Here is a 15,851-nt window from a genome sequence, read left to right as displayed (position 1 = left end):
CTCGCCCGTTACCTTAGCAACCGCCCAGCGAAGCCGCACAGCGCGAGACGGATCAGGAGGGGGCGAACGCGCCATCTCGCCACGGGCCGACGGCCAATGGGCCGTTGCGCTACCACTGAGGTACTTCCTTATTGGTCAGCAGACTGGGGTTTATTTGCATATGGCCATCTACTGAGCAACTGGCTTCCAGAGGGTCGGAGGACGGTTCTTAGTTCAGTTTAAGGCTTTGGTCCTAATCCTCAAAGCAATTAATGGCTCAAGCCCCACCGACCATAAAGACCAAATTTAAACCTATGAATCTCCCAGGCGATTGTGCTCAACTGGGACAATATCACAAAGCCCCAGGGAGACACATGAAAGCTGGGGACAAAGCTTTCGTGGCCCAGCGGATCCAGCTATGGAACACGCTTCCAGAGGAGATCTGATGAATCAAGAGTCAGAGCATATACCTGCAACATTCCTCTTTCAAAAGGCCTTTCCACCAAAAGAATGACACTCCCAACATTGGCCCCCTCACCCTAAAAAACCCAACCATAAGTAAATAAATAAAATAAAAGTTACCTTGACACCAGTCAACTTTAAAAAAGTTAATAAAATCTAAAAAATCAAAACCAAAATCCTTACCCTAAGCAGAGTTATCACCCCAAAAAGAGAGACATGCCAGAGACTCCATAAAGTCCACTAAGGATTTTGCTATTATTTCCAGTTTTACATAGATGGCATTCAGATACTACAGTGATGGGCAACACTATAAAACCCTGAGAGAGAGACAGATAGACAGAGATATTTAGGATTGAGTTGAAAAGAGCCTCTCCTTTTGTGTACTCTATAATTAGGCTTGGAAGGATTAGATGTTTATTGGTAAAGGTCAATTTCAGAAAACACACACAAGCCCAGGAAAAATATTTCCATCAATAATAATAGAAATTTATAGATAGGCAAAGTAAGAAAAATGCTGCTTGAGAACTTATTAGCGTTTGATTTAAGGACTTTGCATATTTTGATGCAATGCTGAGAATTTGTGTTTTAACACTTACAAAACTTCAACTTTTTGAATCTCAATGTCTACTGTCATTAAATAATTGTTGTCTGATACCTCTATTGTCTGATGCCTATATAATTTCCTGTAACTGTGAAAGTTTAAATTGATAAAAATAAAAAAGCTTAAAAAATAAACATCAATATTCCATCAAAATAATAAAATAAAAATCAGATTCTGCTAAGCCTACTTATAATGACACAAACAGGATCTGCATGAGCTTTACTCTGATATCTAGTGATGGGGAAAAGATTTCAGAAGCAGACCATATTTGCCTACTCTGTCTAGATGTTCAGCAGACAGACCTCCTTTGCCAAAGAGATCGATTTTGTCTGATCCTGGGTTACAATTCACTGCAAAGTGAGAAACTGAGGCAAAGGATGCTACCCAATGTACTGTGCAGCGGTTGTTTGCTTATGGTTGCATGCTTTTGAATAATTAATACTGTGTTCCCCTTCCCTTTTAATAAAAGTTTTCTTTTGTTATACACAGACTCAGTACGTGCAAGTGGGGAAGTATTGACTGTTAGTTGTCCCAGGTTAGTGGGCCGGGGACATGAACCATTTCTGTTTTATATTGTTAAAAGCAGTAGGGCTTTCAAATGTTTTGTAAAAATCGCAATTAATCACAAGATTAAAAAAAAAGTTGTGATTAATCACAGTTTTAGTTTCACTATTAATAATAGAATACCAATTTCAATTTATTATAAATATTTGAATGCTTTTCTACGTTTTCAAATATATTGATTTCCATTACGACACAGAATACAAAGTGTCCAGTGCTCACTTTATATTATTTTTATTACAAATATTTGCACTGTTAAAAAGATAAACAAAATAAATAGTATTTTTCAATTCACCTTATACAAGTACTACAGTGCAATCTTTTTATCATGAAAGTGCAACTTACAAATGTAGAATTTCATTTTACATAACTACACTCAAAAACAAAACAGTGTAAAACTTTAGAGCCTATAAGTGGAAGCATGAAGGGGCATACAAATATTTAGCATATCTGTCACATAAAAAGCTTGCAATACCGGCTACAATAGTGCCATGCAAAGGCTTGTTCTCACTTTCAGGTGACGTAAATAAGAAGCGGGCAGCATTATCTCCCGTAAATGTAAAAAACTTGTTTGTCTTAGTGATTGGCTCAACAAGAAGTAGGACTGGGTGGACTTATATGAGGTGCATTAAAAAACAATATTTATAATAAATTTAAATGGCTATTATATTATTTTTTAAGAGTGCAATGAAAACTGCAATTAATTGTGGCAATTTTTTTAATTCTAGTTAATTTGTTTTGTGTTAATTGCAAGCATTAACTGCGATTAATTAATAGCCCTAAAAAGAACGCCTAGATATTGAAACCAGCCCTTGTTTTCGCTAACTCCACCTGGTAAAAGGGTTACAATTAGTTGTTTCAAGGAGTAAACATTTCACAGGTGTTGAGAAATTGCTTATCTAAATCTCATCTGGCTGTGACATTTCAACAGTTTAAATACATGTAATTGAAATAATATTTTATTAGTTGTCTCTGATCCTCCTTCACATTGTGTACTGAGTATCCTGTTCTGATCCAGAGCAAAATCCTACATGTATATTTGTATTTTTATGATTTGGGATACCTGTACATAGTGTACTTTGTGGAACTCTGCACTCGGAGGTCTAGCTCTTCAGCCTTTGTTTCCTTCGCTTTGCATTGGAGAAGCTGCTCCCTGACCTGTTGGTACAGGGCACATCAGTAGTAAGATGGGGTATTGTGGGAGCGCTTTATGCTGGGCTGGTGGAACAACCCCTAGGAGAAAGTGCTTCATAGCACTCTGTTCACTTCTTCAACTGAGGAGATGTGTTCATGGGTGCTGTAGGAAACAAGCCCAGCCTTTATAGATGGAGGATGAGTCACGGCATACAAGAATTTTAGGGTAGAGCTTTACATTTCATTATTTGAAATCATTTCTTGTACTGAGTAAAATGGCACAAATGCTGGTGATGTCATGGTGTTTTTGGAAGTTTCTGTATTTTATGTTGATACTACGGAGGTACCCTGGCAGCTCTATAGTTAAGGTTCCTTGAGATTCATACTTAAAGAAAGATTCTGTGTAATCTGAGGAATGTTCTAGATACAAAACACAAAATACCAATTGTAAAGAGGTGTAACAGGCTTTTGTGACCCCTGCTGGAGGCCCCAGAGTCCTACTACAGTCCAACCCAAGAAAGGGTCCTCCATGCTCCCTGCCCGCCCCTCAGTCCTGGCCCTCTGGCACTTTTCATCGGGCCCCGGCCCCATGAGCCCACCCAGCCACCCCCTCTCCATGCCCCAAACCGTCTGCATGACTTGCAGCCGGTCCTCTTCCGAACCGCGCCAAGGGCCCATCTTTACACGCTCGTGCTCCACATCCTTCACTTCCTCGCCCTTGCGTCCCGCCCTGACACAAAGTGGTGGGACCTGTTACCATCTGTGGAGGGCAAGGAGCCCCGGTGGGCCAGTCTGTATTCCAACTTGACCCCACGGCCCGCCGGGGACGTCAGTTGGTGGCTCCTTCATGCAGCCGTGAGCACGGACGTGTACTTGGCGCGGTTCACCCCTCACCCCAATACCTGCCTGTACTGCGGTGTGAGGGAGACCCTGGCGCACGTCTATCTTGAGTGCGCCAGGTTGCAGCCCCTCTTCCGGCTCCTCCAGAACCTCCTGCTGAGGTTCTGGCTGCACTTCTCCCCGCACCTGTTCATTTATGCACACCCCATCCGTGGCCCCACGAAGTCGCGGGATTGCCTTGTCAACCTCCTCCTAGCCCTATCCAAACTGGCCATCTACAAGACCAGGGAGAGGAGGTTGGCCGGGGGGGGGTGCTCTGCGACTGTGGGGCCTACTTCCGTTCCCTTGTGTATTCACGCATCCAGGCAGAGTTCCTCTGGGCAGCATCTGCTGGCTCCCCTTGACACTTTCCGGGAGTAGTGGGCGCTGTCCGGGGTTCTCTGCTTGGTGTCCCCTTCTGGCTCCTTTCGTTTAAAACTGTGACCTTCATGTCCCTTCCTGTTTTTTCATTAGTTGTCCCAAGTAATCAGTTGCGTTCCAGGCTCAGTGGCTCCTCCCCTTAGGCTGGGGCGGGGGCCTTTAGCAGTGGGCGGGCTGGTGCCCGCCAACTTCCTGGTTTGCAAATAGTGAGGCTGCATGGAAGCAACCAATCTGGGACTCAGATAAAAGGAACCACAGGGGGTTAGCAGGTCAGCTCCTGGCTGGGACCAGAGGGGTAAGGAAGGGTGCAACCAGAGTTTGGTTTGGGCTGCATTTGCTTAAGCTGGGAGAGAGAGGATCTGAGAACTTTAACCGTAAGGTAAGGGATAAAGATAAAAGGGTCCAGTGAGTAGAGAGGCCCAGGAAAGTAGCAGTGATGAATTGACACAAGTGGTACATAGCTGCTATTTATAGAGTCCCTGGATTGGAGCCTGATGGGCCTGAGGTTCCTCCACTGACAATGTGATGTAAACCTCAGAAAGGTGGGGACAAGCCTAACTCCAAGAAAGGGACAAGGCTCATTTGGAACCCAAAGCCAGGACTGAAGACCCATGTGAGGGCAGGCGTACAGTTCTGTTGTTGTATAACCAGGACGGAAATGCAAAGGAAAGGGGCAGAGCTTAGGGGCCAGATCCACAAAAGGGAATTTGGCACCTAACTGATTGGTGGGAAGTGCCTCCCTGAGACCTATCAGAATTCTCAGCCAGTGAAGACAAGCCCTGTGTTTCCTGCCACTTTCAACAGTTCCTTTAATGCCCTGTCCCTCAGAGCCTGGGATCTGAAGTTCCTGTCTGTTTCACATGCATCAGGCTGTTTTATTAATTTAGATGGAATAAATGGGCCTAAAGAGTCAAAGGTGTTAACATGACACTGTCACTGTCTAACATTAAACAATATTATACCAGTTTCAGGATTTGGTATACAATGAGCTCAGCCTGCTTAGTACCATGGTGAACACACCATTACAAATCTTTTTAACCTTTTATTAAAGATACAGTTAAAGCATCTGAAATGTAAACTAATAAGTGAGACTTTCATTTAACCAGTATCTCTTGTTTCCATTCCCTCTAGCTGGAGAGAGTCTTTAGAAGGAAGAAAACCCTTGTTTTCCAGTCTCTTAGATGGCGATAACTGTCCTCTTTGGGGAACAGAGAAGAAGTTAGTTGGGATGGGCTGGAGCTGTTGTTAAAATCTGATTCTGTTTATCAGGATGACAAAGGCTCAGTGGTGTCACGCTGGATCCCAGAAGACGGTGGGGGTGTAGTCATGATGGTAAAGCTTGTTCCTTTCCTATTCTCCTATCTTTCAATCAAGGATTGTTGGGAGACAGCTGCTTCTTTATTATTTCCCCTCAAAAGTCTTTTCTTTAAAGGACCCCCAAGGGGAGTGCTGGGTGGAATAGTCTGTCCCCTCATTCTGTTGTTTACTAGTTAGGCCTAATTTCCCACACACCAATTTTGATTAATTGATTTCCTGTGGCACACTCTTAGTGTTTACCAGGCTTGATCTTAACACAATCCGTGAATTATATTAGTAGGCCTTCTTGTTGGGACTAATTCAGTCCATCTGTCTCTGTCTCACAACTTTTTCTATCAACATTTATTTATTATAGGTTATTATTGTGTCATTTTTATGAACTTTCACTCACTCCTTAAAAGATCACAGTTAGGGTAAATTTGTTGGCCCGATAATCACAGCAAGGCTCCGCTGAGGACTACAATTCCCAGAAGGCATTGCACCACACTCTGCCTGTTACTGTTTGTGATTCAGTGCCTCAGGAATGGGAGGAGCTGCTTGAAGGAGAGGGGCTGCCTGCAGGAGCTGTCCCTGAGGGCTGAGGAGAGGAGAGGGGCTGCCTAGAGGAGCTGTCCCTGGGGGCTGAGGAGAAGAGAAGGAGCCATGAAGGAGGAAGGCGACATTTCTGACAGTGACAGTGATGAAACAGTAGTGGAGGGCTCAGTGATTGAGAGTGACCTAGATGAAGAGGAGCTGTCCATGAAGAGGTGATACATATATATGTATAGGGGCAGGTGTGACTTAAAAATGAAGTATTAATACATTTCTGGGACATATGTGATGAGCTGAATGCTGCATCTGTGCCATTTAGGGCTATCACCTTTGAAAACAAAAACAAAAACCACAAAGAACAATCCTACGGGAGGTTGTTTCATCGAAGGCAATGTAGACACCCAAAAACCTGGAATCTACCTAATATAAATCTGACTAAAATCCTAGAGGATAAAATGGTTTTAGAATAACCTTCCTAGATTCTTTGATAAATATGTATTTTAAGACTTTCTGTGACAAATTAAAGTGTAAGGAAAAAATCTCCAGAGGTTATTCCAGTTCCTTTATGGAATAGTAGCTTACTCTAGAAATAATCGCATTGATTTTTATAGGACTACATGAGAAATAATGTATTACTCAACGGGAGTAAAGGTATCAGAATCTAGCCCAAAGAAAATAAAATCAATGATAAAAGCATTGGTAAAATAAAAATATTGCAAATATAGACATTTCTTTTATGTTTTAATTTCAGAATTCTCTTGACATTGTTCTCATTCAAACTGATACTTTGGCTACTGAGAAATTAAACCTGCCAAACAGCATTGCACTTATTGTATATCCTGAGGAAATGTTGACTAAAATTTTTTGGAGATTTGTTAAAACAAAGATGTATTAATTACTCACATTCTTCTATGCCAATTTGCAGCTTGATGCAGATTTTTACAACCAGGTTCTAAACTTTTGAAAAATGGTGTTTACATTAGAAATGCTCTCCCATAATTATAGTGGTATTTAGTAAGTGATATTATAGGAAAGGAATGGAGTTAGAAAGATTGGCTTTGGTTAATAGTTTGTTGCTTGTGTTTGTACCTTTTGTAAGAGGATAATAGAACAATTTGTAGTTTTTAAATTTTTTTAAAGGTTATCTTTTGTTAATAAGGACATATCTCTAACAACTGAAACTATCTTTGCTGCTGAAATGAGAGGAGTAAATGGAGGTAAGAAGTTGTTCTTTTTTACTAGATAGTATATGTTGTTTTTCCTGAGACCTGTATTTCTCTGTCACTTTATTAATTTTTAGGCTAAACTAGTTTTGCACAGTAATGTTAAGCAGAATAATTTTGCATCTCTAATAAAACTCTGAATAACAGATAGATAGATACTTAATCCTTCAGGCAAATTTTTCAATATATTTTTAATAAATACATTTAAAACACAAATTTGATAGTGCTTATTTTCCTTCATTCTGCTTGTACATTGTTACTAAGGCTACCTGGTTTAAGAAGAGGAGGGTATGAATTTTCTTTGTTGTTGTTCAGTCAAAAGGTTTTCTACAATAGCTCCTCAAAGTAAGAGGCATAAACAAGTATGTGATGGTGTGGCATAAAATTTTCATTGGTACCTTTCCATAATTCATCCTCACCTAATCACTTTTGAGTAATGTGGTGATCCCATACTCATGTCAGTAAAAACTTGACTGGCAATGCAGAATTATACTGACTGCCTTGTAAGTGTTTGAGCTGTTCTGAACACAAAACACTAGTTTACAGAACTCTACTCTGGCTTCTTATTTGTTTCTTGGTCCAAATCAAGGCATTTTTGCATATTTTTAAGATGCTGCATGGTTTGAAACCTGTCCCCTTGAGTGATTACCTCTCACCTTATGACTACTCATAGAAGGTGTAAGCAGGGTCTGAATGAACCCTCCCCTGCTGAGATGGCTGAGGGGACGGAAATAGGTATCAGGGCCAGATTGTATCTGCATGAGCTCACCCACCCTGCTTAGGTGCTTTGATGGGAGTGCTTTGCCCGAATGATCCCCCTGGGTGGTGTTGGATTACAAATTACTCTAGTGTTAAATGCAGGGGTAATGAAATGTTGTTCCCCTTATTGTATGAGCAAAGGGCAGCAGAACTATGCTTCGCTTGTTCTGATTGAAGGGTCACTATCATCTGAACCGAACTGGCTAAGCAAGGGGCTCAGATGCCAGAGCCCTGTGAAGGTGGATGGGGGTGGGGATAGGTATTCCTGCTTGGAACTGTGGGCTCTGCCTAAGAGCCCCAGGTATGGCTTAATCTCCCTCCTCCCATTGTTCAAAGATAGAACTAATTAAGATTCCATTAGGAGCCTTTTGTTTTGTTAAGTACTTGCTAGAGCTGAAATAATCTACTATGGGACAGTGCTCCTGCCCAGCTTCAGCACTGAGGTTCATCCACTAAGAACAGACAGTCATTAAGAGCTGAAATCAGTGAGAGCTGAGAATCAGAGAGCTTGGTGAAACCTCAAGAGACTGACCTGCAGAGGTCATGGTGGAGAAGCAGGTGGTAGCAGAAGGTGACAGTGTGCAGCAGAGCGGCTGGCAGAGTGGCCCGTGGAGCAGTGAATAGCCAGTAGGGTGGCCGGTAGGCAGTGTGGCAGCGATGGCCTTCTTTTCGCCCACCCTCCCCCCAAGCATGCTGGGAGGTACATTAGCTCAGATGCACCCCTGAACTCTGGGTCTTCACTGACCAAGGACAACTGCTGGGTGTGGTGAAGAAAGAAAGGAGAGGCAAAGGACACTGCCCAATGTACTCTGGGGTGCGGGTTTTGCTCATGGTTTATGTTTATGAATCCTGCTTGCACTGTTTTCCCAAATTAATGCTGAGTTACTTCCCTTCTTTTATTAAACAATCTTCTTTCTACACTCGGACTCTGTGCTTAAGAGAGAGGCAGTATCGCCTTTTGGAGGCGTCCAGGAGGGGTGATATGTAATTTCCAGGTGTCTGGGTGGGGTCTTGAGATGGTTTTGTGTTGTATTGTTGAAAGAAACCCCTAGGTGTTGAACCCAGCCTTTGTTGCTATCAACTCCAACTGGCAGAAGAATTACACAGGTAAGGGTCTGATCCAAAGCCCCTTGAAGTCAATGAAAGTCTTTTCAAATGGCTAGGATGTTCTTGGTGTCAGTTACTAGAACTGAATGCTCTGAGGTCTGGTGATAGAGTTTTGTCAGCAGAGAGGATCTTCACCTGTGGAACTTTCTCCTTCTGGTCATCTACAGGAATTAGAGTTTCAGAGTACAATTTTAGTTTTGTCTATTTGGCTTGTCAAGTTTTTGATTTGTAGGAGTTTGGATTTGCATGTGTGCTTTTTTGTTGTCCCTGAAGATATGATGATTGCATATTTGCATTGATGGAATTTCTATTCAGCCCGTTGTAATTAGTGTTTTATTATTTGTGCTAATTTTTATCATATCAATTTCATGACAAGAAAATATGTGCTATAGTTAATAGAAGTTAATAAAATAATTAACAAAATAATGTGGATATCAGTATTGTGATTTTTGCAGCGTAAGGGGTCAAATTCAACAGAGTTGCATTCTCTTACTCTAGAGCTGATTTTTTCTCACTATGATCAGTCAGTAATTTTACTCTTCCCTTCTCACTTTGATAATTAATGTGTAAAGATGAGTACTAAAGTTTAATATTATGTGCCTGAGGACACTGACTAAAATTCCACTTATGTTAGAAAAAAAATATGGTGAGAAATGAATCACACTTTCTGATAAGTAGCCTATGTTTTAAAAATGTTGTTTGCAAAAGAAATAACTGTTCCCCCCCCCCCCCCCAAACCGGTAAATTTCAGTTCTTACATCTGCCATCTTGTGATTTCAGAATCTAGTCTGATAGAGGTGACCATTGTGAAGGTGTGATTTGTCAAATTATTTTTCAGGCAGTTGGAATTTGTAGAAATTCCTTGAGTCTGTGTAACAGTAGTGTAACAAAAGTTACTTTAACTACCTATTGTTGTGTTTAGTTTTAGAAAACCTCTCCCCAGAGATTCAGCCTGTCTGTAAATTCAGTGATTATCTAAAAAACATGAAGCAAAAGAATCAGATAAATCCGGTATGTATAGAAATTACAGCTCCTCAGCTACACACATACTACAATGAATATTATTAGAGTAACTGTGCCTGTCTGTACCTCTCCCCCTTCTGTATTTGGGAAAGAGCCAGACTGTATGTAACTGAAGTGGGTTTTATGGAAGGAGGAGTAGCAAATATGCAGTATATACTCAGCCCAGGAATGCTCAAAAGAGTCTCCTATGGAGCATTGTGGGGATGGGACTTCCTACAGTTTCAGAAGCCGGGCTACAACAGAGGTGTTGATGCTAGAGAACAAATATGCTTTGTAACATGCTCCCTTCTGCAAGTAACGTGGAAGGTAGCTGTACCCAAGTTAATGCTGCCAGAATGTCCCAGTGGTCACTCATAAGTGTTAACACTGGATATGATTTGATTTTTTTTAAATTGTTTTTTAAAACAAAAGGCATAATCTACAGTTCAGAATAGAATTTCTATTTGTGTAGTGGTGGGGTACCTATACTAGTAAAATTGCTAGTGATAATTCCAACTTCATAAATCAAATTGGCCAAGGTTAGTAAATTAGCCTGTAAAATTACCTGATGCTCATATTGGCAACCAGTTTTTTCCACCTGCAGATGACATGATGATAGAAAACTAGGAGGAAACTATAGATTGATATCATGGAAATTCCTATTCTCTATATGAGTTTCTTTAGACTTACATATGTGGGGAAATTTTTCCAGTTATACTTGTATGGTTACATCAGTGTAATCCCATGTGTGAACACCCTTAGTCTGGTATAAGAGTGACTTTTTTCAATTTAGCTTACACCCCTTTCCAAGCAACATACACTAAACCAGAAGAAGGAACTCTTACTCTAAAATAAGAGAGTCCACTTTTGAGAGGGGATGGATGGATGTGTGTTATACAGGCATAACTAAATCAATTTAAATTCACACTTTAGGTTAAAAAAAACTTTCCAGTGTAGTCAAGGCCTTAGTTTAGGGGACAATTTAGCTTACTATTAGCATGTCTCAAAGTAGTCATTATTGATGCCATTACTTCAGCCATTTCTGGAGTAGCAGCCTATCCTCTGGGAAGAAAGAGTGGTTAGAAATAATTGGGGCTAGGAGAGTATTTGCTTGCAGGACTCCACTAAGGAGGATGAATTTGAAGTGAGGAATATATTTAATTTGTACTTGGTCATTTCACAAATAAAATAGCAAAAGCTTAAAGGTATTACAATTTCATTCTATAAGGTATATTTTCATTATGACTGTATTTTGTCTTCCATGACTTGGATTTAGTAAGTATGCCATATCAATAGTTTACATAGTAATTTGGTCTAGTAGAATTCAGAATCTCACTGATAACTACTGTATTTAGGTTTTCCAAAACTACTGATAATAGGAAGAAGAAGCTAGGCAGATAGCAATGCTGAAAAATTAGATTGCTAAGTTGTTTGTATTTACCAAGTTGTTTAAACACTTTTTTCCTCCCAGCTGGCTCACGAGATGAGTGAAAATGAACAATCTCAGTCTCTGCTACAGTGAGTATAACATGCACTGGACAAAATCCATTCAGCCAAACAATAATTTCCCAGCATAACGTTTCCCTTGTATCCTCATTTGGATGGGATATTCTTTTCAGCCTTGAATTATAAAGTAGTTTTACTGATTGCTATCAAACAGTTGTGTTTAATGCCAGAGATAGCTTTATATCAAAGATGGGTGAAACCATTCTTGTGTTCATTCCTATATGTAATAGGTAGTAGTTAGGATGTATAACTAGGAATAATGGGAAAAAATTAAAGGAAAATTTAGGTTATCAGAAAAAACATCCTGACACTCAGATTTATTAGACCATGGAATAGCTTGTGAAAGCACTATCACTTGGAACACTTAAAACTAGACTACATAAAATACTAAAATCCAGTAGGGAATAATCCTGTGTTGGCAAGAAAACAGGCTGGATGATCTAATAGGTGTTTTAATACTATGATTTTATGATTATGGAAATCAGTTTGTAATTACTATGAGATAATGTTTTCTTTTTTAACTTGCTGTGTATCCGTTTATATTTCCCATACTGTATTAGGTCATTTGTCTCTTTAATCCAGTGTTCTGTCTCCAGTAGTGGCCAGTACCTGATGCTTCACCAATCCAGTAATGCACCTGTTCAGTGCATTTGATGGTATATACATGGCAGAAAAAAGCTTGTTCTTGATTCCTGCAGGCTTATGCTCTGAAGGATGCTTCTCCCTCTTACTACTGAATCTTGTGTATCTTTTCCTCTTCCTTTGGACCTAAGCCAGAAAATCTGCTAATGCGATTCTGGAGTTCTAGGATGGGCTTGAGAAAGGGCCATCACCCTTTATGGTTTGGGCAGCCCAGGTTGTGAGCTACCACAGCAAAACACTGTGAGGTACCCAAGGTTTCAGGGCAGGTGGTGACACAACCCTTCACTGGTCTGGTTTGCACTCCAGAATGTGACACACATTATGTAAAATAATTAGCAAAGCACTAAAAAAGAAATTTGATGTTGCATTCTGGGTGGAGGAGATGGGTTTATATAGCATCTAGACTTGTCCTACTCCTTTTGATAGTGCTGTAGCAGTAGCACTGGAGAGAATCAAGCATTCTATCTCGTGGAGAAGTTACATTTTCCACTGGACAGATTAAAGAGAAAACTCAGTGCTCCATGCGGAATTAGTACGCTTTGTATTCAAAGGATCTCACTAAGGAGAGAAAGGGTGCAGATAACTCCTTTCCTGTTAGATCAGACCTTCCATTTGCACTCCTACTCCCTTGCAATCCTTCTGTACTCAAGACAGACTTTTGAGCTCACGTTACTTAAACAGTGGCCATGAAGTTAGACAAATTCAGACTATAAGTAAGGTGCAAAATTTTAAGTGAGGGTAATTAACCATTGGAACAACTTACCTAGGGATATGGTGGAGTCTCCATGACCTGAACTCTTTAAATCAAGAGCGAGTGTCTGTCTAAAAAATATGCTTTAGCTCAACCAGGAGTTACAGACTTGAGGCGGGAAGTGTTTGGTGAAATTCTATGCCCTATGTTATGCAGGAGCTCACTTTAGATCTTAATAGTTCCTTAAAATCTAGGAATCTATTAAATGATTTCATTGGAAAGAGTATTTATTTAAAATAATAGCAGAGAAAGAAATAGAGTAGTTCAGTGGTTAAGAAACAACAAGGAAGATTTTTTGTGGGTTTTTTATTGATTTGTATAAAGAAAAAGACAATGAAAAGCACAAAAGGTAAATGACTTGTATGTTTCCAGTTACTGCACTCTTCACAGGATCTCTAACATAATTATGGAATTTTACAACCTGTGTAAGCTGCAAGACCAGATAATGTATTAGGGTGAGGTTAAAGTAATAAACAGGAGAAGACATGAATTAATAGGAAGACGAAGGAATGAGGAATGAGGAAACGGGGGCAGAGAATGGGGCAAAAAGGGAGGGATTAGGTAGAATGAGCTGTCTCAACATTTTTATCCAAATGTGTTCCAAAGTTCTTCAAATTCATGTAATTGCTGTGTATGGCAATAAGCTATTCTTTCTTTGGCTGCTAACTCCAACAGGTCTGAATACCACTGCTCTATTTTGGGCATAAGCCTACTCTTCCATGTTTGTAAAATCATGTGCTTCATGATCTTTTCAGCCCTGAAATATCAAAGTCTTTGTGGCGGAATTAAACCCAGTTTAAAAAGTAAATAACCTAGGATATAATTTTAGGGTGAGGTTTGGCGGCTGCAGTTGAGCACTGTTTTAACTCTCGTGTCCACCTCTTTCCACAGCTGCCTGACTGTTGGATGGTGCCATAGTGTATGCATCTGGGTTCCTTTCTCTTTGTTACAGTTCCAACAAACATCAGAGGACAAGGATTTATCTTGTGCAACCTCTGCAGTGTCCAATACATTTTGAATAAAATTTTGTATTCTATCAAGCATAGTCTGAGATCTACAGAAGCATTTTTAATATTATGTAATATGCTTTGCCATTGGGATTCTTTTTAAGGACTGTTAAAATCCCTTTCCCACACTTTCACAAAGAACTCCAGACTATTGGAGTTCCTCTTCATTAAAAATCATATATAGTGGACATGGACTTGGAGAGTTTATGAATCATTTCTAGGTTCCCAGTAGTTCTGGGGCCTCTGGCAATCCTACTGCATCTAGACCAAACTGACATGTTGGCAAATGTTTTGGTTGTAAGAATTGCCACTCTGCAGAGGGTGGCAGATCATAACATTGTTTTAAGTGTTAGAAAAGGTATAAAGCCTTCATCGCTAGTTAATTGGAAAATCCATATGATCCCTCTGCTCAGCCAGTTCTTCCAAATTATGGGCTTGTTTCCAATTGGCAAGTCTGGATTGCCCCAGATAGGTGCTTTTACATGATGTCAAAGATGAAACGGTTGCTTCTTAGTTAGGATAGACCAGACCCTTCATGAAGTCACCACTATAGGCCCATTATTTTTCTTCATTGGATAAAGAGAGGGACCGAAGAGACCCGGCAGAGGGAATTGGATGCATTAATACACGTTCATTTTCCATCCACATGGGTAAATGGGTATTACCATATTAGAACCAGTTTTACATCTGTGACACAATAAAAGCATAATAGTATTTTTGTAGTGAGAGCCAACTCTTGCGTGCTCTGGGGTGATCTGTTAGCATCCACCCCTATCTGCTGACAGGCGCCACCCTTTTCCCTCTTTAAGGAAGATTGTTAAAACTTGGCCTCTATTCTTGCACCCAGCAATTTGAGGATACAAATAATAGCCAGCCCAATTTAGGTAATTGAGAAGTGTATGTTACTGATTAAACTTGTGAGTTGGGACTTCTGACTATAATAGATCTTCAGTGCATCCACAAATAATTACAAGGAAAAATTACATTCATTGTCTTAACCCCTGCAGAGGCCTGGTTAAGACAGGGCTGAAAATTTAAGTACCAGAACGGGCAAAGGATTTTTGTGCATTGCTTCTTGAATGGCAAACTTTAAAAATTATATGTATTTCTTTTTAGGGGTGCAGTATTTGCTACAAAGATTTCTCAGCCTGGTCTTCCACTAAATGCTGTAGTAAGTAAACAGCAAAATTACGCTGTAGGTATGTTTTATGTTAAAGATACAGTAACTCCAAATTTGGCAGAAACATCTGAGAAACTGTAAATGAGTATGCATATAGACTTTGCAGGCTGGGGGGCCAGATTTTTAAAGGTACATAGGTGAAGAATTAGGTGCCAAATTCACCGCTTAGATGCCCATGGTATTTTTAAATCCACGGCTTAGCTGTGTCCTAACTCCCTAGTTGCCTGTTTTCTTATCCATTGGCACTGAAACAACTAAATGATAGTATCCTAAGTGCTGTGACAACCCCAAAGCATATGGTTGTAGCTTTGTAACCCAGAAATTGTGGTCTGGAGCAGGGGTAAGTGAAGATGGCAGTGTCCATGAGCATGCTGGCAGTGAAGACTGGAAAAGAGGATGGGGGGAGGTTCTGCTCAAATCAGTAGCAGGGTGGGGTAACAGCACCAGGGCTACTCTGGATCACTTTGGGAGTTTGTTGATGGTGGCACTCACTTTCTTCCTATGTATTTAAGGGATTTTAATGTAATTTTTCTGTTAGCATACCCTCAAAGGCCAACACTAAACCAAGAAGCAGGGGTGCTCTCCTATTCCTTCCACCCTTGTAGGAGATTGGCCCCTTGCATTCCTATAGCAGTTCAGGGTCCACTAAGCGCTTGAGTATATCCAGAGCATAAATTCAGGGTGCCTTCCCCACCAGCTAGATGATGTAAGCTATCTGTATGTGCTCGGGAATATTGTTGAGACTGATTGCTGGTCTCCGGGGACACTCTGAGACTATGGATAAAGGAACTTCCATTAGTGGACTGTGGAGCTATTGTTTCAGACAGTC

General features: G+C 40.5%; 1 protein-coding gene across 1 annotated transcript in view; it reads left to right on the top strand.

The window, feature by feature from the left end:
• The first annotated feature begins 5,909 nt into the window (after positions 1-5,909).
• Positions 5,910-15,851, top strand: part of ANKRD31 (ankyrin repeat domain 31) — a 108,547-nt gene continuing 98,605 nt past the window's right edge. Inside the window, exons 1-5 of the mRNA XM_067568813.1 lie at positions 5,910-6,060; positions 6,986-7,062; positions 9,857-9,945; positions 11,408-11,454; positions 14,959-15,041. Coding sequence (XP_067424914.1) covers positions 5,957-6,060; positions 6,986-7,062; positions 9,857-9,945; positions 11,408-11,454; positions 14,959-15,041 — 400 coding nt within the window. The 5' untranslated portion in view covers positions 5,910-5,956. The remainder of the gene's footprint in view (positions 6,061-6,985; positions 7,063-9,856; positions 9,946-11,407; positions 11,455-14,958; positions 15,042-15,851) is intronic.

Source organism: Emydura macquarii, unplaced genomic scaffold (genome assembly GCF_026122565.2).
Source record: "Emydura macquarii macquarii isolate MOO-44397 ecotype Brisbane River unplaced genomic scaffold, CSIRO-AGI_Emac_v2 contig_2897, whole genome shotgun sequence".
NCBI classification, from domain to species: domain Eukaryota; kingdom Metazoa; phylum Chordata; order Testudines; family Chelidae; genus Emydura; species Emydura macquarii.
The sequence above is the reverse complement of the archived record's forward strand: the minus strand, read 5'-3'. Positions and strand labels throughout refer to the sequence as shown.